Genomic DNA, 27043 nt, shown 5'->3' with positions numbered 1-27043 from the left:
AGGGTTCACAGGCCAAGTCTCAAGATACTTATTTAATTGGAGCTTGTGAAAAAAGTAGATTATTATTATTATTTTCTCAAGACAGGGTTTCTTTCTGTAGCCCTGGATGTCCTAGAACTCGTTTTGTAGACCAGGCTGGCCTCGAATTCACAGAGCGCCACCTGCCTCTGCCTCCTGAGTGCTGGGATTAAAGGCATGAGCCACCAGCTCCCCTCAAAGAAGAAGGTAAAGAAGGTAGGTTATTAATGCTATTTTTGCTTTCTATCCCAGTACTTCAGTGACAGAGGCAGGCGGATCTCTTTGGGTTCAAGGCCAGCCTGGTCTACAAAGTAAAACCCAGGGAAGTCAGGGCTACATAGTAGACCCTGTCTTGAAAAGAAAACAATAACAATAACACACACACACACACACACACACACACACACAGAGGCATGTGTCAGACTGAGGCTATAAACCAGGCATGGTAGTCCGAGCCTGTAACCTCAGCACCTAGAAGGTGGAAGCAGAAAGATGACTGGGACCTGGGCTACATAACGAACAAATAAAAGCAACGAACTAAATGTAGTTATTTACAGGTGAGGACACAGCTAGCAAAACAGTGAAGAGACCTGAAAACAGCAGTTATGGCCTGGCGTGGTGGCACATGACCTGGAGTCTACGGGTGGAACGCTACAAACAACCAAGGGATGGGAAATAAACCAGAGAAGAGAGGAAGGGGGGTCTCAGGTGCTGTGGCACATGCTGGTGACGCAGAGGCAGGATGTTCATCAGTTTACATAACACATTCAGACCAGCCAGGGTTCCACAGCAAGGCCCTGCTAGAAATAAAGCAAAGCAAAACAAAACAGTAGTGGTCGCTGGAGAGCAGGGCAGGTGCAGCCAGCGCTGGCTGGGGACGGCTGCTGCTCAGGAGAAACCATACAGGGCTGCTCGACTCCATAACCAAGCTAACTTTTCCGTTAAAGGGAACCCCCGATCCCAAATCATCAGAGCGCTGTCCCATTTCTCTACTCTCTTTAGCAGCTGGCATCGCTGGTTGCCCATGATGTCTTTATTTATCTAATTTTCCAGTCAACCCTTGCTCTCCCCTCCCTACCTCTTTGAGACGGAATCTGGTCCTAGAGCCAAGACTGGTCTCAAATGTATTCCACAGTCCAGACTGGGCTTGAACTCACGACCCTCCTGCCTCAGCCTCCTAAGTGCTGGTAACACGTGCTACCCCCAGCTTTCCGTTGTCCTGTTACCACTCTGGTACTGTCTGGGCCATCAGTGAACTCCAGGTTAGCAAACACGAGGGACACTTCAGCCATTATTGATGCTGTTGGTTTTTCTAAAATACCAATCATTTTCCTGCCTCGGGGACCTTCGTATATGCTTCGAGCATTTTTATATTAAAATAATGTATTAATGTAAATATTTAAAACATTCTTCAATAACTATAAACCTGGCTTGAAATTTAATCATTTAAACATTTAATTTTTTTTTTTAAATTTTGTTCTGCCTGAATGTATGTCTGTGCACCACCTACATGGCTGGTACTGAGGCCAGAAGAGGGTGTTGGATTCTGTGTAACTGGGGTTAGATACAGTTGTGAGACGCCATTTGGATGATGAACCACTGAGCCATCTCCCCAACCCCTCCATCATTTAAAACAAATTTAGAAGTTCAAAAACTGGAAGAAGTTGAGTTCTTCCTAGGTCTCTGAGAAATCTTGGATTCAAGAGACTTTATGCCTGCCCTTATTGCCAGGTATAACAAACACATCTTTAATCCTAGCACTTCAGAAGGCACAGGCCCACAGATCTCTGTGGGTTCAAGGCCAGTCTGGTTGATGTAGCAAGTTCCAGGACACCTACGTCTAAATAGTGAGACTATGTCTCAAAAATTTTTAAAAATTATGTGTATGAATCCTTGGCCTGCATGTATGTACGTACACCACATGGGTGCCTAGAGGCCAGACAAGGGCCAGATCCCAGGAGTCACAGGGGGCTATGTGGTGCTATGCTGGAACTGAACCTGGGTCCTCTGCAAGAGCAGCCAGGGCTCTTAGCAACTGAGCCACCTCCCCAGCTCCATACAGCTTGATTTCTAGGGGAAGAAAGCTGGATGTGGTGACACAGGCCTCTGGGAGGGAGGGGAGGTGAATTCCTAGTCCAGGGCCAGCCCGGTCTACAGAGTGAGTTCCAGGCTAGCTAGGACTTCATAATGAGACCTTGTGTCAAAACAAACAAAACAATAACAACAAACAAAGAAGAAGAAAATCCCTTACATTGGTCAGAGCTGACATCTGCAGAGTAATAAGTTGAGATTAAAGTTGGAAGAGCAGCGCTTCTCAAAGCGTGGTCCGTAAACCCACAGAACCTACCTTACCTAGGGATTTTTAAAAAAAAAAAAAGATTAATTTCTATCTGTTGCATGAGTGTTTTGTGTGTCCATGCACCATGCGCATGCAACACCAGCAGAGGCTAGAGGAGAGCTTCGGGTCCCTTGGAGCTAGAGTCACAAATGGTCTGCCACGGCAGAGGTGCTGGGAACCAAACCCAGGTCCTCGGGAAGAGCAGCCAGCGCTCTTACCGGCTGAGCCACCTCTCCAGGACCCTTTCCTAGGGATGTTTCTAGGAAGCTAAGCACCTGGGCCTCATGTTAGGCTTCCCAACGAGAACTTCAGGGGTAATGCAGGTGGATTCTTTTTTTTTTCCCCAAAGCGTATGTCTACAGGAGATCAGAGGAAGAAGGCCACAATATTCAAAGAGGAGGTATAGAACCCCCCAGTGTTCAGTATCTACATGCAGACATACATTTAAAATTCCAAACCCCAAAGTTGTCATACTGCAAACAAGAAAGTCTGAGAAACATTTTTTAACTCTGGACAAAAAGCAATTGACAAACGAGTACAGGCCTTGGACTAAAAGGAAAGAAGACGTAAGTTCATCCGGCTCATACAGCCCATTGACTTGAGGCTACGAGTTTCACAGGAGTTTGGGGACGGTATGTCTGCGGTATTTTGGCAATGCTTCTCTCGAGCCACCACTAAGCTACTGCTGTGCAGCTCATTAACAGGTGACAGGCTCTCAATGCAACCGTGTCTCTAGCTGGGAATCATGACGCAGAGGGAGAGCCAGAGCTTCCCAAGGCCTGGCATATGCTGCAAACCCAGCAGTCTGGGAGACTGAGGCAAGAGAATCCTGAGTTTGAGGCCAGCCTAAGCTGCATAGTGGACCGTGTTATAAAGCTAATTAACAGCAAACATTCTAGGACACTTGGATCAGACCCAGCGCATACTCAGCTGTAGCTGTCTGAGACAGGCTCCCTGTAGCCCAGGCAGGTTTGAACTCATAAACCTGCTCCAGTCTCCCAGTGCCACTATCGGTTCTCAGAAGTTGCTCTGGGATGATCTGCTACATAGCGATAGGTAAGTGAGAAAGTAAACCCTTTGGGAAGACAGCAGAAAAGAACCACCAATCTTAGCATCTTACAGAAAAATCTCTGGCTATTCAGAACCATCAGAAGATTGTTTTTCTGTATAATAAAATTTGGCTGTATCTAAAAATCAACAGATTGAGAAAAATGTAAGACTATTTTAGAAGGGAAACAACCCCAGGGTGAACAGGAGCAGCAGATTCTTCAGCTCTCTCCAAGTTTCCCTTTTACCCTAACTTCATCCGAATCCCAGCTGTGCCACTCTGAGAACTCTCCTCTCACCTGCACATGGATAAAAACAGCTTTCCATTTTTGCTTAAGTACACGAAATGTGAAGCTGCTTTCCCTTTTTAAAAAGAACTATACAGGAAATGAAAGAAAACACAAAAGTATAAAAACATATAAGCAGATCAAATATAGATTTCTGATTTAGTTATATAGCAAATCAGCTTAGCCTTTGGAGCCTTAGGTGGTTCCATTCTAGCAGAGAGTGAGATGGGCCTTACTCTCAGTCATCACTGCAGGGACGATGCATACGGTCATTCTCACCTCCACCCTCTCTCCTCCCTCCCACCTGTCTAGTCTCCATCCCATCCTCCCTATCCCTCTTTCTCACATTCGTGCCCATTTGTTTTATTTAATGACCCCTGAGTCTGACCAGGGCCATCTCTGCGCTCATGGGTCTGGAGCTACCCGAGGGAGCCAGACACACAACAGAAGATCAGCTATCAACCCATGGTTCTTGTCCACAGGCCCTTACATAAGAAGTTGAAACACACAGCTTACTGTCTGACATTCTTGGAGAAGATGAGAGACTTTTTATTAAACCAAGAATTCCAAAAAAAGAGAGGTTTTCGGTTTTTTAAGGATCAAATTACTTAGAAAAAAAAAAAACCCAAAACAAACAAACAAACCAACCCAGAAGGGGTCCACGGAGAGATGGCTCATTGGTTAAGAGCAGTTGCTGCTCTTGTGGAGGAGTGGGGTTTGGTTCCCAGGACAAACATGGTAACTTATAACTGTTTGTAGTGATAGTTCCAGGGGTCTGATGCCCTCTTTTGGCCTCCCAAGGCACCAGGCCTGCATCTGTACACGTAGGCAAGAAAGTCAAAAACATAAAGTCAAAGTAAATAAAACAGTTCTTGAGGTCCTAGCTAGAGCAATAAGACAACAAAAGGAGATCAAGGAAATGCAAATCAGAAAAGAAGAAGTCAAACTCTCACTATTTGCTGATGATATCATAGCTTACATAAGCAACCCCCAAAATTCTACTTCTACATCTCAAACACCTTCAGTAAGGTAGCAGAATACAAGATTAACTCAAAATAATCAGTAGCCCTCCTGTACACAGATGATAAAAGGGCTGGGGAAGAAATCAGAGAAACAACACCCTTCACAATAGCCACAAATACCATAAAACATCTCAGAGTAACTCTAACCAAGCAAGTGGAAGACTTGTATGACAAGAACTCTAGATCTTGGAAGAAAGAAATTGAAGAAGACACCAGAAAGTGGAAATATCTCCCATGCTCTTGGGTAGGCAGAATTAACATAGTAAAAATGGCAATCTTACCAAAAGCAATCTACAGATTCAATACAATGCCCATTAAATCCCAGAAAAATTCTTCACAGACCTTGAAAGAATAGTATTCAATTTCATATGAAAAAGCAAAAGACCCAGGATAGCCAAAACAATCCTGTACAATAAAAGAACTTCTGGAGGCATCACAATCCATGACTTCAAACTCTACTACAGAGATACAGTACTGAAAACAGCCTGGTATTGGCATAAGAACAGATGGGAGGACCAATGGAACCAAACAGAAGATATCAACCCACATATCTTCGAACACTTGATTTTTGACAAGGAAGCAAAAAAATATCAAATGGAAAAAAGAAAGCATATTTAACAAATGGTGCTGGCATAACTGGATATCAATATGTAGAAGAATGAGAATAGACCCATATCTATCACCATGCACAAAACTCAAGTCCAATTGGATCAAAGACCTCAACATAAAGCCAGCCACACTGAACCTTATAGAAGAGAAAGTGGGAAGTACACTTGAACGCATTGGCACAGGGAACCACTTCCTAAATATAAGCACAGACACTGAGATAAACAATTAATAAATGGGACCTCCTGAAACTGAGAAGCTTCTATAAAGCAAAGGACATGGTCAACAAGACAAAAAGACACCCTACAGAATGGGAAAAGATCTTTACCAACCCCACATCAGACAGAGGTCTGATCTCTAAAATATACAAAGAACTCAAGAAATTGGACACCAAAAGATCACATAATCCAATAAAAAAATTGAGAAAAGACCTACACAGAGAACTCTCAACAGAGGAATCTAAAATGGCTGAAAGACACTTACGGAGATGCTCAATATCCTTAGTCAACAGAGAAATGCAAATCAGAATAACTCTGAGATTCCATCTTACACCTGTAAGAATGGCCAAGATCAAAAACACGGATGACAACTTATGCTGGAGAGGTTGTGGGGAAAAGGGAACACTTCTGCATTGCTGGTAGGAATGCAAACTGGTACAACCCCTCTGGATTTCAGTGTGGCGATTTCTCAGAAAATTAGAAAACAACCTTCCTTAAGACCCAGTAATACCACTTTTGGGTATATATCCAAAGAATGCTCAATCGTGCCACAAGGACATGTGCTCAACTATGTTCATAGCAGCTTTGTAGGCCGTAGCCAGAACCTGGAAACAATATAAATGCACCTCGACCGAAGAATTAATAAGAAAAATGCGGTACATTTACACAATGGAGTATTACACAACAGAAAAAAATAACAACTTGAATTTTGCAGGCAAATGGACGGAGCTAGAAAACATCTCTTTGAGTGAGGTAACCCAGACCCAGAAAGTCAATTATCACATGTACTCATTCATAAGTGGTTTTTAAACATAAAGCAAAGAAGACCAGCCCACAAATCACAATCCCAGAGAACCTAGACAACAACGAGGACCCTAGGAGAAACATACATAAATCTAATCGACATAGTAAGTAGAAAAGATCTCCTGAGTAAATTGGGAGCATGGGGACCTTGGAAGAGAGTTGAAGGGGAGGGGAGAGGCGGGGGGGGGGGTGCAGAGAAAAATGTAGAGCTCAATAAAAATCAATAAAATTAAAAAAGAAAATAACCCCCCACACGTGTGTATATATATATATATGTGTGTGTGTATATATGCACACACATACACACACACACATACACACACAAATACAAAAAGCCTTAGCCGCTGCGGTATAAATCCTTCCAAAATGTATTACATTATTTTGTTTTATTTAGAGTATATAGGTTATAATGTAACCTTTCCTTGATGATTTTGTTTTGTTTTTCAATTCTGTTTTTTAAAGATTAAATTTTTTACATGTCTATAGGCATGTCTGTGTGTATGTCTGTGTGTATGTGTGTGTGTGTGTGTGTGTGTGTGTGTGTGTGTGTGTGTGCAGGTGTTCACTGAGGCCAAAAAGGGCATCTGATCTCCTGAAGCTGGACTTACAGTTGTGAGGGGTTTGACGGGTCCTGGGAACTGAACTCTGGTCCTCTGAAAGGGCAACAATGCTCTGAACTGCTGGGCCACCTCTCCAGGCCCACAGTTCTCAGTCGTTGATTGATGGGCCAGTTTTCTTCTAGGTGTTAACTGAGAACTCAGACACCAGGTTATCAAGCCCGTAAGGACTGCGTTTTAGGAGTAATACATTTTGCTTTGCCGTCTCTATTCAACAGATACCAGGAGGCCTCACCTAAGAAGCGAGGCCAGTAAGTAAAGAAGTAGATGGCATCCAAATTGAAAAAAATAGTAAGTAAAATTATCTTTATTCCCAAATGAAATGATCCCACAATCAGGAAACCCTAAAAATTCCACAAAAAGCATTAGTACAAATTTTTATAAAACTTTAGGACACACAATAACACATAAAAAAATCAGCTGTTTCTATACACTAACCATGAATAAACCAAAATGGAAGTCAAGAAACTGATTCCATATTTAATAACATCAAAAAGAAAAAAACACTTATGAAAAAACTTAGTCAAAGAAATAAAAGACCTGTACACTGAGTTCAAAGCCAGTCTGGGTTAAGTAGTGAGACCCTAATTAAATAAAACAGAAATTATTAAGAGAGAAACGGCAACTCATGGAATGTGAGAAAAACATCACAATGTACTTATCTGACAGCAGGCTAGGGCTCACATAAGAACATATAACGTGGCAACAGAAACCAACCCAGTACAAAGCCGGGCTGGGACGTGAATAGACATTTCTCTAAAGAGGAGCTAAGCGTGGCCAGTAAACACACAAACGATGTTCACATCTTCTCATCAGTGGGGTGCAGACCAAACCGCAGGGAGGGAGGGAGGCAACTTACAGTGGGAGGCGTCTGGAAATGCTATAATAAAACAACGCCAGCTGCCTGAGATCAAGGCCTGCTTGGGCTGCACGCTGAGTTCAAGGCCAATCCTGAACAGACCTTGTCTCCATTCTGCAAACAGGGCTTGTGCTGTTAGCAATGGCTTTGGAAGTAATCCCTGGCATTGTAAAACCGAACAGCGAGACAAACATAAATCTACAATGACATTTCTTTATACGTGTGAGGACGGTCACTTAAAACCTATAGAATCGCACGAGTTGGCAAGGATATGGGAAGACAGGACTCCTTGTGCACTGGTGGGAGTCAGAAATAGCACAAAAATTTATGAGAAACCATACTGGTCCTTATAAAAATATACCCCATAAAACTATCATAACCCAGAAACTAATTTCTTGGTATAAATCACAAAAATTGAAAGAAGAAACTCAAACACGTCTGCACACTCATGTTCATCCCAGTGTTATTCATGACAGGGAAGGACAAAAGCAACCCAAGTATCATGGAACGTGGTATGCACACACTCTCCAGTGCACATAGAAAAGTGTGCAGGCGTGCACGCGCGTTTACACACACACACACACACACACACACACACACACGCCAAGTGTACTCAGCCTTAAATATGAGAGGAACTCTGATACAAGCTGCAACATGGATCAAACTTGAAAATGTTATGTTAGGTAAAAGAAACGATTTCAAATCACCACGAGTCCACTTATGTGGTGTCTACAGCAGCTAAATTCAGAGGCAGCCTTGAGATGCTGACTCCAGGAGATCAGAAGTGGGGAAGCGGGGCGTTAGTCTTACTGGTACAGAATCTCAGTTTAGAAGATAAAGGAGTTAGGGAGATGACTCAGTGGTTAGGAGCACTGGCTGCTCTTCCAGAGGACCTGGGTTTGATTCCTAGCACCCATATGCTGGCTCTCCATGCTCTGTAATCCCAGTCCCAGGGGGATTAGACACCTTCTTCTGGCCTCCAAGGGCCCTCTGCATGCATGTGGTACACAGACATACATGCAGGCCAAACACCCATACACATAAAAATAAATAAACCAATAATTTTAAAAGATGAACATTCTAATAAGGGATGAAGATGCTGTACAACAAAATGAACATAAAGTTTTATCACAATGAAAAGCAGCATAGATCTGATACAATGGCGATGTGCTATCTATCGGCTAATGCTTTGCTGCTGTGGTAAGAATCCCACACCTGCCCTTCTACCCCAGTGCCCAGGGCCAGCTGTCTTAGCTCAGTGTTAGCACCTGTCCTTCCAAAAGATGCAAATCAGACTCACTGGATAGAAAGAACAAGATTACAGACCACCGCGGGAGTGGGAACCTTCACGGTAACCTGAACACCGCGCTATCTGAGCCCTTCACAGAGCCTGACCTCACCCAAGCATGCACGCGTGACCTCTTTGGTCAAGTGACTTTTAGCAGATGCACAGTCATTGCTCTGAGTAACAGGCAGGAAGACAGGAAGAAAAGGGTGAGCTATTGTCCTAAATTTGCAAGCCAACCCTGAGAGGAAAACAACACATAAGCCTCCCCGTGAACTACAGTAGCCAGATTTAGCAAGTAAAATTATAGGGCTCCGTTGTTTATTGGCAATTCAAATTTCACTGGGCTACTATCTTATCTGGCAGTGATCTGAAATCTGGGGATTGAGGAGAAAATCAATAATCCAGGCTGTTCTGATCTGGGGTGACTGAGGTCTGCAAGGAGCCCATGCTGGGAAACCTACTGATTACAAAAAAGAAAAGTTAAGGCAGACTTGACTTCTGAAAGTGATGGTCAAGTTGTGTGTGGGGGCCCAAGCCTTTAATTCCACCCCTCAGGAGGCAGAGGCAGTTGGATGTCTTTGAGTTCAAGGCATGGGCTATAAAGTGAGACCTTGTCTCAAAACAAAACAAAACAAAAAACCCAAAACCCAAAAAACAAAACAAAACAACCAAACAACAAAAAGTGTCCTTTGACTTCAATATAAAAACCAACAGAAAGAAGAAACAACCATGCAAGTGCCCAGAGCCAGGCAGCAGGAGGGGCACTAGGGATAGCTAAGCAGCTTCTTCCCTTGAAGGCACACTACCGCTTACATTATACAGAGCCGCTGAGGGAACTCCTGTGCTATTTATGATTTGTTCATTTGTTTGTTTCTGGAGATTGAAGCCATTGACTTGATGCCAGGCAAATGCTCTGCCAGTGGGTTACACCCCTAGCCCCCTCAGCCTTGCTAATACTTTGAGCCAGGCTTGGAACATGAACGCTATCAGGCCCTTCTTAGCTTGTAAACGGCTACCGTTTTCCAGCACCGTTTCAGCACCCAGCAACACTGCCTGCTTTCCTGAAAGCCTGGGTCAACCGTGAACCGAACGTCCCTCTCTTCTTCAACCTGCCTGCAGCACCTGCTCGCTAGTTAAGAGTCAGGTTTAGCCGGCTGGGGCTGGCTCTAGAGTTCTTCCCCAGGGGCAGCAGCTAGTCTCCATGGAAGAGGAACTGTAACCCTGGCAAAGCTCTTTCAAGATTATCTGGGTAGCCTCTAAGGCACCAACCAATAAGAACCTCTGCAGCTCTACGACTGCCTTTAAAACAAGAAACAAAAACAAAAACAAAACCACATAAACAGCAGATACATAGAAGTCCTAATGCTCATATGAAACTGGAAGAACCCATGGGAAGGTGATAAATTCTGCACATTCCTAGAATGAAAGGCTGAACCAAACCCCAAATGACACCCCCTTTCTTCTTTATGTAACGAGACACACCTTTCCTGCCCCGCAGTCCCTGCATCGGGCTCATGTATTCATTCATCTTCCCATTAGGTATCTCATCCGTGCTACTATGTGCCAGGCACTTTGCTGGGAGCTGGGGTAACAAAGATGAGCAGTGTGTGGTCCTCTCAGTGTCTGCAGGGCCACCTTGGCAAACCACAGCTAATCTATGACAACTGGATCACCTTGTCCTTCATGGCAGGTGAGCGCAGTAACAGGGCAGCAGCAAACTAAAGGTTTCTCCCAGGGAAAACTGGGCAAGAATGAGGGAGGACCGAAGCTGGCGCTGGGCAAGGACCAACTTGGGAACCAGGAGGCAAAGGGACGGATGGCGCAGAGGACCCGCTTCGGTCACTGCCGGAGACGACAAGCAGCTGTGCTCCCACCGGGAGGACACAGATGTGGGTTCAGCGATGACTGGCACGAGCCAGTCCGGGCGTCTCGGGGAAAGGGGGACAGTTTGAGGAGACGGTTGGGGGTGGACTCGGGGTGGTGCCTAAAGAGCTGGCTGATGCTGGGTTTTTGAGGGTTCCTTGGACCTCGGAACAGCAAGGTCTGCAGCACAGCCGGGGACCAGAGGGTGCGGACGGGAGGCGCGAGGGCGGGGAGGGCAGGCCGAGCGCCTGGCTGTGGGCAGGGTGAGTGGGCAGGCCGAGGCCCCGTCCCGAAGGACCCCTCGCAACGCGGGGACAGCGGGAGTCCAGGGTCCCGCTAGCCCGGGGAGAGGCGCGCCTAGCCCGCTGCTCACCTGTCAGCCACGTCCTTCCGCGCGGGCAGCGTCGTCTCGCGCCTCCCGGCGCCTCCAGGGGTCGCGTGGCAGCCCACGCCGGCGCTCCCCTCCGCTCCCCTCGGCTCGGCGTTGGTAACGCCCGGCGCCCCCTGCAGGCGTGGTGCCGATGGTCCGCTCTGGGCAGCCCGGTGCGGCCCCTCCGCGGAGCGCGTTGGTTCGGCCCGCCAAGCCTGCGGGCGCGCCCACCTCCCCGGCTGCGGCGCTGCGCCCGGCGCGAGTCACGCGCACAGCCTCGCCCGGAGCCAGCAGCCGGGGTGCGGCGCCGCCCTGCGCTCGAGCCGGGGTGGGGGGACGGGGGCCGCAGACTGCGGGGCCTCGCGGGCAGGTGCGTGTGGCCTCTGGCTTCGGCCTCGGCAGCGAGAGCCTCACTGTGGATTCCGGGAGAGCAGCAGTGAAGAAATGTGAAAAACAGAGCAAGGACAAAACGCCAGAGCCTAGCCTCCCTTGAGACCAGTGGACTCGGCCACTGGGGTGTGGTGTGGACGGGGCGGGCACTCGGGCTTCGGGGTTTTCAAAAATACCTCCTGCACAGTCAGGGGTAAGACGTCCTGATGAAACTTGGTACCCACACTCCTTGAGGGCAGCGCGGGCTGGGCTGGGGAAGGACGCCGGTGCCTCTCTGCTGCTCCGGGCGGGCCGAGCAGGCGGTTCTGTAGGCAGTTACTGGAAGCCCAGTAAAGCGACAGCCATTCTAGAAATGGCGAGAGCCTGAGACCCTGTCCTTTAGAAGCTCCACCTTTGTAGGGCAGCCAAGGCAGCAGATAAGTCACACTGTGTTAATGTATCCTAGCCTCCCAGTCACAGAAATGCTGGAAACTGAGTTTAACGAATGGCGAAAGGTTTGTCGGGCTTAATGCCACATGCTTTTAATCCCACGGGGCCCACGGGGCAGGCGGATCTCTGTGAGTTTGAGCTAAGCCTGGTTTTTATAGTGTGTTCCAGGACAGACAAGGCTACATACATAGTAGGATCCTATCCCCCAAAGCAAGCAAACAGCAAAAGCAGTTGTAGGGGGAATCGGCATAGGAAAGACAAAGGGTCAAAACAAGGATATTGAGGGGTGAGAAGCAGTGGAGCCCTGGAGGAAACAGTTGGACAGGTTTGGATGCTGGAGACTTAGGGCTTACCTGTAAATGATGGAGAGACAATAAAGTTCTGTCTTGCTTGTTTTTCTGGGTTTTTTTTTTGTTTGTTTGTTTGTTTTGTTTTGTTTTTTGTGAAGCAGGTTTTTTGACCGACCTGGAACTCTATGTAGTGCAGGCTGGCCTCAGACTCACAGAGATCTGCCTGCCTCTCCAGTGCTGGGATTAAAAATGTGCGCCACCACACCTTGGCCCAATAAAGTGCTTTATGCAGAAACAGGCAAGATCAATTGAAACCTTTTGAAGTCAGGCTTCTTGAGGGTGAAGTGGAGTTGGTTGTTAACTCTTCCAACAGGGGGAGCCATGAGGAGGTACCTAGTGCCTGCAGAAGCCAGAACAGGGCATTAGATCCTTTGGAACTGCAGTTACAGGTGGTTGTGAGCCACCGTGTGGATCCTAGGAATGGAACCCAGGTCTTTCTGCATACACGTGGTACACAGACATACATGTAGGCAAAACAGCCATATACATAAAAAATTTAAAATAATAAAAATAAAGAGGCCGTGTAGTTTCAGAAGTTGAGGTCTCCAATTTAAAGTGGCCAGCATTTGTCAGAATAATCATCCGAAGTCTGTAGCCTTCTGCATAGAGAATAAAGCAGGTGCCTGAAGAGAGAAACAGTCAAGCACTGTTTCAGTCCAGGAGGAAGCCTCAGGAGGGGCTTTCTGAGCTGGGTCAGAAAGGCATCACCTGAGAGACCGAGAATGTTATCCTCTGGGGTGGAGATCCAGAGCACACATTGTTAACATCTCCCAGAAACCTGGAGAGGACAGGCTCAGCTCACTCTGAACCTTCTCCTTCACCACCTTATTTACCACTGATGTAAACCAATAAACAAGGAACACTTTCCTAGCCCCTGCAGTTCCAGCCTCAAATATTTTAAGATACTTACAAAGCGGTTTGGGGGGATATACTGGCTGTCTTTGTTGGTCAACTTGACATGAACTAGAGTTATCAGAGAGGAAGGAGCCTCAGTTAAGGAAATGCCTCAATGAGATCCAGCTGTAAGGCACTTTCTCAATTAGTGGTCAATGGGTGAGGGCCCAGCCCATGGTGGATGGTGCTATCCCTGGGTTGGTGGTCCTGGGTTCTATAAGAAAGCAGGCTGAGGAAGCCAGGGGAAAGCAAGCCAGTAAGCAGCACCCCTCCAAAGCCTCTGCATCAGCTCCTACCTTCAGGTTCCTGGCCCGACTTCCTTCAGTGGTGAACAGCAATGTGGAAGTATAAGCTGAATAAACCCTTTCCTCCCAGTGTGCTTATTGGTTATGGTTTCGCAGCAGCAATAGAAACTCCAACTAAGATGGGAATATATAGCATTTAGGAAGTGACCCTAGACTATTTTCCCTTAACCTATCTCCCACTTAATCAGTAAGTTTTGCAGGTTGTGCACCTCAAATTCAAATCAAACTGGCAACCTCTGGCAGAGCAGACATTGCTCCAGCCCATCACATGACCTTTTACCTCCGGCTGTATAACCGACTTAGTTTCTCAGAGCTCCAAATCTAACCACCAGAGACAGAAGCCACAATGGTTTATGTAGCCACCCTGGTCAGGCATGGTAGTGGAGTCAGCTGGTGTAACTACAACCACCTACGTCCACTCATTCATCAGCAACTGTGGAAAGGCTAGAAATCAATGGCTTCAATATTCTTGGTATTAGAGAGACAGGTAGTGAGCAAATCAGTGATACTGATAAATTGTTACCTATGTTTTTACATAGCCAATCCTCAGAGGGCTTTGGATCTCTCTTTAAAATATCCCCCTCTGTTTATGGGCGCTGGAGGGATGGCTCAGCTGTTAAGGGCACTGGCTGTTCTTCCAGAGGACCTGGGTTTGATTCCCAGCGCTCACAAGGCAGCTCACCTCCCTCTGAAACTCCAGTTCCCTTTCCCCCAGGGATCCAATGCTTCTTCTGCCTCCATGGGTGCCAGGCATGCACAAAGTGTACAGACATGCAGGTAAAACACTCATATGCATAAAATAAAAATAAAGGAAAATTATAAAAAATTGATGTATACACCCTATTTACCCACTGATTCCTGCCCCCCCCCCCCACTGCTATGGTCTTAGTCCTCAGCCCACTGTACCATACACAGGAAAATAAAATTGCCTCATAGTCTTCCAGATGCCACCTTTGTCCCTGTTGTCTTATGTTTTTGGATGTGAGCCTAGCCTTTAATGATTGAGCCATCTCTCCAGCCTTGTACCCTTATTCTCTATTAGAGAAGCCTGAGCAAAATCTTTTCAGATGGGATTTAAATGGTCCACTCTTCCGAGCACATCTATCTGGCTGCCCAGCCCTGCGCTGAGCTTCACACAGCAGACTGGCTTCCCTTACAAAGTTTATTCTTATGCGTGCCCTGGAACTTGCTATGTCAGGCTGTCTGCCTCTGCCTCCCGTGTGCTGGGATTCAAAGCATATACCACCATTCCCACTCCTGTTCCTTTCCTTAGATGTGAAAGTTGTTTATTCGTGTGTGCGTGTTTCTGTTTATTTCAAACAAAGCTTCTTTTAAAACAAATGCAAGCTTACCCAGTTCGTGGTATTATATTATCAGCAGTAGAAAATGGATATTGGATAATGTTTATGTGTTGGTGTCTGCTGGAGTACATGTTCTCTGCTTCAGAAATCTTTTGTGTTTTCCCCCTTCCCTGTACCCATAGAATCTAGACCAGCACCCAAGTCATGGTGCTCAATGACTATTTACTGTGTATGTAAATGAATATGATGGACTAGAGAGTGAATTTCCAGAAGGCTCCGGAACATTCTATATACAAATTGTGCTTTGAGACATCTGGAGCTAAGATAGTAGCTCAAATGGAGCAGATTTATAGATCAAATTAGCAAACTGTAAGAGTGTGTGTCTATTTAACTAGAATCTTCGAAGAATGGAACCTGTGGAGTGAGAGAGAAAACCATGTCATGGCTAAATATAGTGCTATATGCCTATAATTCCAGGACTTGAGAAACGAAGGCAGATATATTTGCCTCTGACTGTCTCTTTGATCTGAAGTCCACAAAATTTCCAGTACTTTTAGATAGCAACTGACGTTCGTCACTTTAGCTTCCATTCATTAATTAAGAGACTTAATGAAATTGGAATCTTCTGTTTGTTTGTTTGTTTTTTGAGACAGGGCCTCACATACCTTAAGTTGGTCTTGAACTCATAATATAGCTAAGGATGGCCTTTCTGATTTCTTCCCTTTCCCTCACAAGGTTTGATATTATAGGTGTACAAAGCCTGAATTAATGTTTATAATTTTTATATTTATTTCTTTTATTGTTTTGTATGCTTAAGTGTTTGGCCTGTATGTATGTCTATGCACTAAGTGGGTACTGGGAATCGAACACAGGTCTTTGGCAATCTTACCACTGTGCCAGCCCCTTGAATTAATCTTTAAAATTTCAAACTTTGACTGCACGCTTTTCCTTGTTTAGCTCTGCCGGACTGCAGGTGGCCATGCCCAGTGGGAAACAGTGGAGCTCAGTAGATGCTTGTGCTGACCCACTTACCTCTCTTAGCTCCTGGTTTTCTAGCCCTCATCTCTCCAGGGTTTGATTAGGACAGTAGAGAGAAGTGCTGAAGAAAATTCTTACCTGACATATGCCGTCACAAACCATTTCCAGGCCTCAGCAAATACCTATAGCTTGCTTTTCCTCCAGGGCCCTTTTCTGTTGCTCGCAAATCTTCCTTTTCACAAATGTCACTGTGTGGCTCTGGCTGGAACTCTCCATGCAGACCTTGAACTCACAGAGATCCATCTGCCTCTGCCTCCTGAGTGCTGGTCAGAGGTGTGTGCCACCACATCTGGCAAGGTGCAGAAAATCTGCCTCACATTCTCCTTTCCTTTTTATCTAATTCTGAATCCCAAGACAGTTAGCCGCACACCCCACCTTCCTTCTTCTGAGGTATTACAATTTCAGATAACTTATCTGATGAGATAAAGCCACGGTGTGTTCTTTGTATGTGGCCTCCATGTTTTTTGGAGGGTAATATTTTGTCCTGGAAATCCATGGGCGCACATAGCAGATACCACTTCCTGCTCTGCCACTGGACAGAGAGTTTATCTTTTCTTGACAAGCTGGGTATCAATATTTTGTGTATTTATCAGTTGTATCAACAATCTGCCCAAATATTTCCTCGTATCCTCCTCAACTTGGATTCAACTGAGGCTGTAACTCAAAGTCCATTAACAGTTCTCCTCAAAGAGCTGACATCCAAATTTCTGTCCCTTTTCTCAAAGCAGGACGGGCAATGATGAACTGCAAACTTGCTTGGCACACACACTTCCAAACGCGGCACTCAACCCTTGGCTCTTCTTCAGAGACCAAGGCTTGGAGAGCCAAGCCAGGACACACGTAAAGAATCAAGAGAGGGCGCTGACTGCCCAGGAGCTCTGAGGACAACACTGGTCAAAACTCTACTTCTCTAGATGCCTTATGTGGGAGACCATGGGTTACCATGTGCCATGAAAAGAGGCCCTGAATCCCCTAAAGAATAACTGGAAACTGCCCACAGAAGCACGAGCTTCATTTCGAAAGGAAAAGGCAAGAAAATGGTAAAAAATATTAAGCATCTGCCTTCTGTAGGATGGTGAGAATTAAACACAAAATAAAACTTCCCCCAGCGAGTTCATTCAGGACCTACCTAGGTGAAAAGCAGAGAAGTGAGCACATGAACTCTAGACCAACAGCTGGGGAACCTGCATGGGCCCCACCTAGACCCTCTGATGTGGGTGACAGTTGTGTAGCTTGATCTGTTTGTGGGGCCCTTGGCAGCAGGACCAGGACCTGACCCTGGTGCATGAGGTGGCTTTTTGGAACTTATCAACCTATTTCCTATGGAGGGATGCCTTGCTCAGTCTTGATGCAGTGGGGAGGAGCTTGGTCCTGCCTCAACTTGATGTGCTATGGCTTTGTTGATTCCCATGGGAGACCTTACTCTTTCTGAATGGAGATGGGGGAGTGGATTGGGGAAGGTAGAAGGGAGGTAGGAGAAGGAAATGGGAGGAGATGAGGGAGGGGAAACCATGGTTGGTATGTAAAATAAATTTAAAAATTAATTAAAAACAAGCAAACAAACAAACAAAAAAAAAAGCATGAGAAGTGAGCCACCATAAAATTGGGCCTATAAGTGATCAAATGTTCAAATAATGGGAAAGGTTTTCTAACATAAGGAAGAGGCATCCCCAAAGAACAGGGAAATTGTGTTGTCAGTGAAGGCAAAATGAGTGACCCAAACTGAGAGCACACAAATCTTAGCAACACGAAGGCGGGACAGGGTTGTGGTGGTTTGAATGAGAGTAACCCTGATAGGCTCGTGTGTATGGATTCTCCTTCTCCAGTTGGTGGAACAGCTTGGGAAGGATTAGGAAGCGTGGCCTTGTTGGAGTGTTGGGTGTGTCACTGGGGGTGGTGGGCTTTGAGGTTTCAAAAGCCCATGCCATTCCCCGTTAGCACCCTCTCTCTGCCTCATGTTTGTGGATCATGATGTAAGCGCTCACCTACTGCTTCAATGCCATGCGTGCCTTCCGACTGCCATGCTCCCCCTGCTGGTTACAGACCCACCCTCTGAAACTGTAAGCCCTAATACATTTTTTTTTTTTTTTTTTTGGTACCTGGAGGGACAGCGGTGGGTGGGGTGCTGGGAACTGAACTCTTATATTTTTGGTTGTAAGCCTAGCCTTCAACGGCTGAGCCATCCCTCCAGGCCACACTTTTTCTTCTATAAGTTGACTTAGTCATGGTGCCTCTTCACAGCAATAGAGAAGCAATTAAGACAGGGACCATAGTCTAAGAGGTGAGAACAGCGGCAAGGTATGGCTGCTTCTGAAGATCGTGGAACTGAAACAGTTTGACTTGTCAAGAGGAATTTTGTACAACAGGAAGTGGGCACCAGTACTGGAAAGCAGGGAAAATTTCATGAGCAGTAAAGGACTCTGTTCTATGCTGTAAAATGATGGAGTGGAAGGAAGCTAAACAGGAGGCAGGAGAGGTAGATGTTATTAGTGAGAGCAGCAAGGTCCAGACAAATAAGCGGGCGGGGCGGGGGGAAGGGGTTTAAAGACATTTCTAACTCAGAAATGACACGGCAGTTGAGTAGATCAGTTCAGAGAAATGGTAGAGCAGTGTCCAGTAAGACTTCTGGGAGTCTGGTTTGACACTATTCATGGAACTAAACACAGGCAGAGGACAGGACTGGTGACTCAGGCCTGTGAGTCCAGCACTTGGGAGGATGAGAAGGAAGGTTTCTGTGAGTTCAAGGCTGGCCAGAGCTGTAGATTAGGTTCCAGGTCAGCTTGGGCAAACAAAAGAGAAATACAGGTCTAGGAGGTAGCTCAGTTGGTAAAGTGCTTGCCTTGCAAACACGAAGACCTGCATCTCAGTCTCGATGGGAAGTGATGATACGTGGTTGTAATGCTCAGGAGATCTGGGCTGCGCTGGCTAGCCAACCTGGCTGAACTGGTGAGCTTCGGGCCAATGAAAGGTTGTAAGGATGTGAGCAGTAGTTCTGAGAAGGACGCCTGTAGCTGGCCTGCACATGCATGGGTACCCATGACATACACACTTATCCACATGCATGCACATATTAAAAACATACATAGGTAGAACAACGGCTTTTCGTAATCTTTTTATTCGCCCATTCATCCAACAGCCATCTGTTAGAGGTGTACGCTAGGAACAGGAAGTAAATTGGATCATGTCGTTGTCTGATAAGTGCCACAGAGGCAGAAACAGGAGCAAGTACTAAAGCAGGGTATAGTGGCACACACTCATCACACCAGCACTTGGGAGGCAAGAAGATCATAAATTTGAGGCTAGACTAGGCAACTCAGTTCTAGGCCAGTCTGTGAGTCCCATAGTGAGGTGAAGTCACATAATGTACAATTAGGTGGCACTTAATAAATTAACAGATTGTATCTAGCTCCGATGAGTCCAAGATTTTAAGAATAGGCATTAGGTTCACTAGATTTAAAAAAAAGGGCAGGGAAAAGCATCTGAGGATATAAAAACAATATATGTTCATAATGACATGAAACCCAGCAATTTCAGGACAGCTGAAGGCAGATGGAGCAGTGACTGAAGCAAGGCTTGAGAAAGACCAATAATAGTTTCTAAAACACTTTTTCCAGACAGGCTTTCTCTGTAGCTTTGGAGCCTGTCCTAGAACTAGCGCTTGTAGCCCAGGCTGGCCTTGACCTCACAGAAATCTGCCTGCCTCCCGAGTACTGGGATTAAGGGCGTGCGTCACTACCACCCGGCTTAGTTTCTAAATTTTAAATCTATGCAGAAAGCTAAACTGGGACTAGACATGAACATTTTCCTCTCAGGAATATTAATCTGGAAATAGTAAGAGATGCTGCAGATGGAAAAGAAACAGCAAAATAGGCTTGTTGGTGTGCGCATGCATGTGTGTGTGACTGTGTGCGTGCAGCTGTGTGCGTGTGTGCCTGTGTGTGTGTGCATGAGTGTGATAAAAATCTGAGCAAAGGTAATAATACTAGAGTAATAAGAAGGAAGAAAGACCAAGAAATAAGGATGAAGAATTCATGTGACTTTATGCCTGACTGAGTATGACCAGAAGAAAAAGCAAAGGGTGCCTCCAATTTAGCCACCCTGCCTTGGGTGACTCGGGAGATGGTGATGATGTCCTGGTATCCAGGGGAAGTGGTCATATGTAAGTTGGGCATGCCGGGTTTCCATTTTGAGAGGTTCAATTAAGTGAACAATCTCAGATTCAGCTCACTATTTAGACTGAGACCTAAGAAGGGCTGGGGGCTACAGAGTTGAGAACTGTCTTCTGTTGGTAGGGGATATCATGAGTTAAGATAAGATACTCAGAAAACTTAGACCTAGGACTGAACTCTCAGGACATATGCTGAAGATATGTGAACAGGATAGGATTATGTAGTTAAAAGTGTGTGGTCAGGGTGGTGGTGGCACACACCATTAATCCCAGCACACAGGAGGCAGAGGCAAGTGGATCTCTGTGAGTTCGAGGTCATCCTGGTCCACAAAGTGAGTTCCAGGACAGCCAAAGCTATATACAGAGAAACCCTGTCTTTAAAAGCCCACCTCAAAAAACCAACCAACCAAATAAACAAACCTTGTGTGAAAATGTGTGGTCAGACCAAGGCCAACATAGACTTTAGGGGGCAGAGAAGCAGAGCAGAGCTGAAGGAGGAGGGCAGGGAATGTGGGCCCCACAGGCTGCGCTTCTGTTGGTATGTTGCACGGTGCTATTGCTTGGATCATGTTACTGTCATTTGGCCCCCACAGACTACACACATCTCTTGACTCCTAAATGAGCAATTTATTTCTCCATTTATTTCTCCACAAACTTCTTGGAAACATTTTTTTTCAAACACATACAATTTTTTCTCAAAATCATTTTATGGAAGACAAATACTCACCAGCAATGGCTTACATCACATCCAGAAATTAATCTTTAAATCTCATGGGTTATTCCCCTCCTGCTCTGAATGCCTGAATACACCTCAGTTCTTAGATCAAAGGGGTTAGGAAGGGGAAGGCAAAACTTTGCACTGTCCTATCCAGGCAGGCCCCACCTCCGTTTTCTTTCCTTTCTTCTTCTTTTCTGTTTGGTCCAGAAATTCTCCTTTGGCTTCTTCAGACCAAGTCTTCACAGCTCCCTCTTCCTTTGCTACTCAGGGCCAGCCAAACGTTCACCCTGGCACCCTGACTCTTCCAGATAAATCTGAAAATGGTGTCCGGGTGGGGAAATGTTCCTGCGGGGTTCTGGGAATGTTTATAGTTGCTCTGGGTAAGGGAGAGACAGGGCCCAACTGAGGCCCTTGGGCCCTACCTTCTTCTCTGTTGCCCCTCTTCTCCTCTTCCACATTTGCTTGTCTGGATTACGATATGGGAGGAACGACAGGAGGCTGTAACTCTGGCTGATATCTGGGGGCTGTTACCGCTTTCCTTGCCTTTCCTGGGTACAGCTTTCTTGGGAATGAAGAAACTGAAACCCTGGAGCTGCTTTATGCTGGTGTCTGAAGATCCTAATTCCTTTTTACTGAGTTGCATAAATACAAGAAAGGAAGAGCAATGGCTGACTGAGATTTTCCTGAGGGCGTCTGCTTTTTACAAGGCCCTCTTGCTTGTTTCGAAGGTATTGGACTTCAGTGTCTTGCCAGACGTGATGAGGGCTCCAAAGCCATGCTTGTGGGAGAATGCATAGGCAGAACGTCGAAGGCCTGGGTGTTTTACTTTGGCCTTGACTGGGGGTGGCAGCGGATGTTTCAAGCAGAAATGAATCCTGTTCAAAACCTATATCCAGAGCACGGGGGACAAGGTTTTCAGAATGGAGGCCAGGACAGAGGGGATGGTGAATTCTACCTGTGCAGGGTCCCGCTTCCACTCACCTTGTCCACATTGACAGGCCAGAGGAGCAATTTGAGGAAGTTGTATCCAATCACAGGAATCATGCAGAGGATGGTGCTGAGCACAAGACACAGCCACATCTGTGGCTGGTTAAGGATGTTCCTGGCCACACCTGCAAACAGTGAACCCGGAAAGGAGAGGGTCAAACAGCTTGGGGAGAAATCAGCCAGGGCACAGCTCCATTCTCCAGGCCCAAGAAGGAAGTTACTGATTTCCAGACAGTCTAGGCCCTTGAGAAGTAGTATACATGCAAACAAAGACACTATATGTTTTCCCTTTGCACAGCTACTCAAGGGCAGTAGCTTCCCCTTCCTGGGAAATAGTTGCTTTGGGGGCTGATGCAATTCACATACCTTTGTCTCCCTCTAAAGGCAGGGTTGGACAGAGCAGGAGGAAGGGTGGGCTGTAAGGGCATCCTAGTGTGTTCATGCAAAAATGAGTGGAAGGCACTGGGGCCAGCAAGAGAGTTGAGAGGTTAGCATGCCTCCAAGCCTGACGACCTGAGTTCCATCCCTGGGCCCCATATAATAGAAGGTGAGAACCAACTCCTTCAAGTTGTTATTTCTCTCTGTCTCTCACATGCCCAATAAATATATAATGAATGTGATAAAATTTTTAAAAAGAATTGAAAGCTTTGGAGAAGAAAAATGAGTCAGTGGTCTGCTAAGAGACAGACAGCAAGCACACATGCATAGTCTTTGCACGGCAATAAGAGAGCGGAGCAATGTAAGACAGTTTGCTCCCCCGCAGAGAGGAGTCTGCATTGGAGTTTCAAGTCATTCAATTGAAAATGAACAAACACACACACACACACACACACACACACACACACACACACACACACACACACAAAGGCTAGAGAGATGGCTCAGTGGTTAGGAGCACTGGCTGCTCTTCCAGAGGACCTGGGTTCAATTCCCAGCACCCACATGGAAGCTCATGCCTGTCTGTAACTCCTGTTCCAGGGATCTGACAGTCTTGCACAGATACACATGCAGGCAAAACACATACCAATACACATAAAATAAAAATTATAAATCATAAGCAAACAAAACCCCCCAGAATTCTGCTAATAATTCTTGCCCTGTTGTTTCTTTCTTTCTTTTTCTTTTCTTTTTCTTTTTCTTTTTTTCTTTTTTTGGTTTTTCGAGACAGGGTTTCCCTGTAGTTTCTAGAGCCTGTCCTGGAACTAGCTCTTGTAGACCAGGCTGGCCTCGAACTCAGAGATCCGCCTGCCTCTGCCTCCCGAGTGTTGGGATTAAAGGCATGCGCCACCACTGCCCGGCTGCCCTGTTGTTTCAAGAGAGACTTGTGAAGAACAAATAATCTATTGAAAAAAAAATGGAAATTCTAAAGTGAATTATTCTCCTAGGAAGGCTTTGCACCCTTTGGAGCAGAGACTATATCTATTTATACTCTAGCTAAGCACCAAGTATGTAACACATAGTTTCTCAGTAAACATTAGATAAGCGTTTTATTAGGCCTCCCCCATGACAAACACCTGCTGGTCAGGGTCTTACCTAGGAAGTGGAAGGTGCTGGGGAACATTAGATACAAGCCATCACTACACAGGAAGAGTAAGATGCAAAAGTAGAGGCCCAGGCTACCCCAGATGAAGGCATGGCTTATCAGCATCCAGAAGTTTGTCCTCAGGGCGATCTGAAAAGCACTGGCTCATGGGCAACGCTGTACAACTTGTCGGCCACTTGCATTGGCTGAGCCTGTAAAGGAAGACACTCCCTGCCCTCTCTCCCTTTCCCACCCAGCCCCCTAGCCCCCTCTACCAGGGGCCACACCTGAATTGTCACCACCCAGATCAAGGTGGACTGCACGATCAGGGAGAACGACTGGAAGTCGGAGATGTCTTTTCCATCACTGCGCTCTGAGTTGAAGACGGTCCCCATGGGGACAAAGAACAGCACAAAGGAGCTGAAGACGCCATGCACTAAGCACTTCAGAAACTCCTTCTTGTTGAAATACAGGTTGTGCTGTCCCGGCTCGTACAGCTCTGGGTAGTACAGACTCCACGTTTCATTCACATCCTGGGAACATCAGAGGGAAGGAGACCGTCAGAACCTTTCCATCTCCTCAGAGCAGGGGTGTCTCCCTCAGTCTGTGGCCAGGCTACCCAGGCCTTTCCTCATGGAGTGCTTAAGAAGCAGAACCAGAGAACAGAGCAGTGACCACAGCCCTCTCTAGGTAAGGACAGGAAGTTGGGAAGCACTTGGAGGCACTTAGGATTTGGGGGTGACAAAGGAGGCAGTTTGGCTCAGGGGCAGCTGGGAGGAAGGGCTGGAGTGTGGGTGAGGGGTGGAACTAGGACGTAGGTCCCCAGGCAGAAGTGTTCCTATTGTTAAGTTTTTATGTCAAGTCAGTGGGCGGAGGCAGGAAAATCAATTAGAATTAGCAAGTCCTTTGGAAGCCGCTCTTCAACTATTGAGCTGCCCAGAATGGAGGCTGAAGTAGAAGCCTCTGGGAGAAGAGGTATCAGGCTCTTCCTACAGAGGGACTCTCTAACAGGAACAGAGCAGCCCTGGGCTGGCTCCCTGTGACATAAGGTATTGTACCCACAGCCCCATGGCTGGCCTTAGAACTCTCACCGAGGCCTTCCTGCAGCAGGTGGTCTCATCCTAGTACCTCTGAATAGGCTTCACCTTTTCTCAGTTCTTTGCTCTACCAAGTCTGGGCTTAATGGTTCTGTTCCTCTCATATATTTTTGGAGGATTCCTTCCTCACCCTATGCCACTGTCCAGGGGATCAGCTCCTTTCCCTGCTCTAGAAATTATTTTCTTCACACTTAACTTTGGAGAGCTCACTCTCGTTTCCCTCCTCACTCTGTGAGTCCAGGCTTTCAGCCCTGTCTAAGAGCCAAGCTCCTGGGTCTTACCTTTTCAAAGAGACTCAAGCCGAGGACAGGGAGGGAAGTGTAAATCAGATTGTAGCAGGTGATGAACCAGGTATCGTAAACTGTCTGGAGGAGTACCAAGGAGATTGTTTTTAGATTACTTTCTTCATAAAGCCCAGCGCTGCCTCCCAGGTCCAGTGCAACCCTCTCCTGGTCCCCTGCCTAGCATGACTGAAATCTAGGTAGAGTCTCAGTCTTCCTTTGATCTTACTCTAGAGCCCACATCTTAGACTGAGGCAAGGCCATGCTGAGCTTCCAAGATTGACCTGTACTGTCCCTCTGGGTACAGAGAGGACACAGCTAGGCTTCCAGGGAAAGCTAGCCATAGTCCTGAACCTCTAGACCAGTGAACCTTGAGGTTCTTTTCTTTATCTGCCTGGTGGCTTGCAGTGGCTTCTGTGGCCCTGAACATTTACTAACAGGGCAAGGGAGAAAGATGCAATGACGCTTCTCTAGTTGAGTGTTCCATCTGGAACCGAGGGAGGGCTGCTTTCCTCACTGTCCACAGGAGGTCAGACCACTCCCGCAGACCAGACTGGCCTGACTAGGATTGGGGTGAACCAGTCTACCCTGTCTGCTGACTGGTGCAGACATCTCCTGAGATAACCAGTCCTCATGTTGTTTTTCTTGTGATTCCTCGAGAGACTCCTGAAAGACTTCTCATAGGACAAAGGGCTCTTCTTATAATGTCAAAACCTACATTTCCATGCCAGATTGTGGTTTCATATTCAAATGTGAAATTAATTTATCAAAGGAACAATTTTGTGTATGTTGGGGTTCCTGGGCAGCTGCAGTTCTAAGTACAAGGGAATGTCATGACAGCTTGTCTGTCATGACCCAAGAAGCTCCCGGAGGCTTGCCCAGTATTTAGTCTGAGCTGCATGGATGACATATTCGGACTGTTGTCATTATTCATCTACAGACTTGAAATACAACCACTGTACAGTACCTCGGAAGGATGTAGAATGTAACTATTATACTTTATATATGATTCTGATGATTTAAAAATAAAGATGGCTCTTCCATATTATAATCACAAAATTAAAACCAGTATTTAAAAGTGGAGCAGTCCAGTTCCCGAGGATCTGAAACCCTCTTCTGGCCTTTGAGGATACCAGGCATGTATACACATACATCCATGTAGGCAAGACATTCAAACATAGAAAATAAAAAAAACTAAAAATAGTAAAAGTAGAGAATTGTTAAGATATTATGGACAACAAAAACAAAAATATGACTTTGGATGCCGAAAGAAGTCCAGATCCTCTAATTTCCTTGACTTTTCATGCTGAGAACTCTAGGGTCAGTGTAGCTCCTGGGGCAGTTCTGGAGGTAGCAGCCACAATGCGGACACGGGAGGAAGTGTAGGTCTGGACAGCGGGTTTAACACAGGGCGAGGAGACAGGCACACATATGCTACATATATAATATAGTACATATACTGAGAAGGAAGGCGGTGCCTTCTCTCTTACCTGTGCGGAGAACCCGTTGAAGAAAGCATACCAGAAGTGCACCAGTGTAAAGGCAAAGTTTTTGTAAAAGAAGTAGCTGAGAAACTTGCACATGCGATTGTATGACCAGCGGCCATGGACCAAGAGGAGGCGCTGAAGGTAGTGGAACTGGCAGAAGGAAAAGTCACTGTTGAGCATGGCCTGCATCCCTTCATGGCCGCTGATGCCAACCCCAATATTGGCAGCTGCAATGAAACCCCAGAGATTCCTAAGACAGGAAGACTGTTTGCTGGGCTCTTACCCTGGGAAGTGAAAAGGGAGCATGGGGATACAAGCCTTTTATTTTACATTTGGGATGACTGGTAGACCCAGTTAAATATGGCACCTTCACAGTAGAATCTTTTCTGATTGATCGCCCTTTCCCCACACGCTGGGAAGCCCCTTATTCTGCATTCTGTTTTGGATGCTGTCATTTAAGATTGCTTGGTAGAGTCAGCACTAGAAGGTTGTCCTCTGTCCCGTGCCAGCCACCTGAACTCTTTCTTACTAATCAGATAGTTGTGATTTAAATCGCTTGTTATACACAGAAGCTACTTAATTGAATTAAGAATACAGGGTGAATGCCAATCTAGCACAATATTTAATCACCCACATTTATCCAAGGAGCAAAATCCCAGCTGTTCAGAGGGATAAGCAATGTATATACTTTGTTAGTGAGAAATAAACTCTCCGGGGGGACTTAAAGTGAATTTTGCTG

The 27043-nt window shown here is 46.2% G+C and overlaps 2 protein-coding genes across 2 annotated transcripts in view; both read right to left on the bottom strand.

The window, feature by feature from the left end:
* Rusc2 (RUN and SH3 domain containing 2) overlaps nucleotides 1–11465 on the bottom strand; it is a 52012-nt gene extending 40547 nt beyond the window's left edge. The window contains exon 1 of the mRNA XM_038347183.1: nucleotides 11341–11465. The gene's annotated coding sequence lies outside the window, so the exon portion shown is untranslated. The remainder of the gene's footprint in view (nucleotides 1–11340) is intronic.
* Nucleotides 11466–20824: 9359 nt separating this feature from the next.
* Nucleotides 20825–27043, bottom strand: part of LOC119826289 (phospholipid-transporting ATPase FetA) — an 88149-nt gene continuing 81930 nt past the window's right edge. Inside the window, exons 23-28 of the mRNA XM_038347492.1 lie at nucleotides 26308–26531; nucleotides 24818–24901; nucleotides 23727–23972; nucleotides 23451–23589; nucleotides 21912–22042; nucleotides 20825–21816 (exon numbers count right to left, since the gene is read on the bottom strand). Coding sequence (XP_038203420.1) covers nucleotides 21631–21816; nucleotides 21912–22042; nucleotides 23451–23589; nucleotides 23727–23972; nucleotides 24818–24901; nucleotides 26308–26531 — 1010 coding nt within the window. The 3' untranslated portion in view covers nucleotides 20825–21630. The remainder of the gene's footprint in view (nucleotides 21817–21911; nucleotides 22043–23450; nucleotides 23590–23726; nucleotides 23973–24817; nucleotides 24902–26307; nucleotides 26532–27043) is intronic.

This window comes from Arvicola amphibius, chromosome 11, assembly GCF_903992535.2.
Source record: "Arvicola amphibius chromosome 11, mArvAmp1.2, whole genome shotgun sequence".
Classification (NCBI taxonomy): domain Eukaryota; kingdom Metazoa; phylum Chordata; class Mammalia; order Rodentia; family Cricetidae; genus Arvicola; species Arvicola amphibius.
This window is presented reverse-complemented; position numbering and strand designations above follow the sequence as displayed.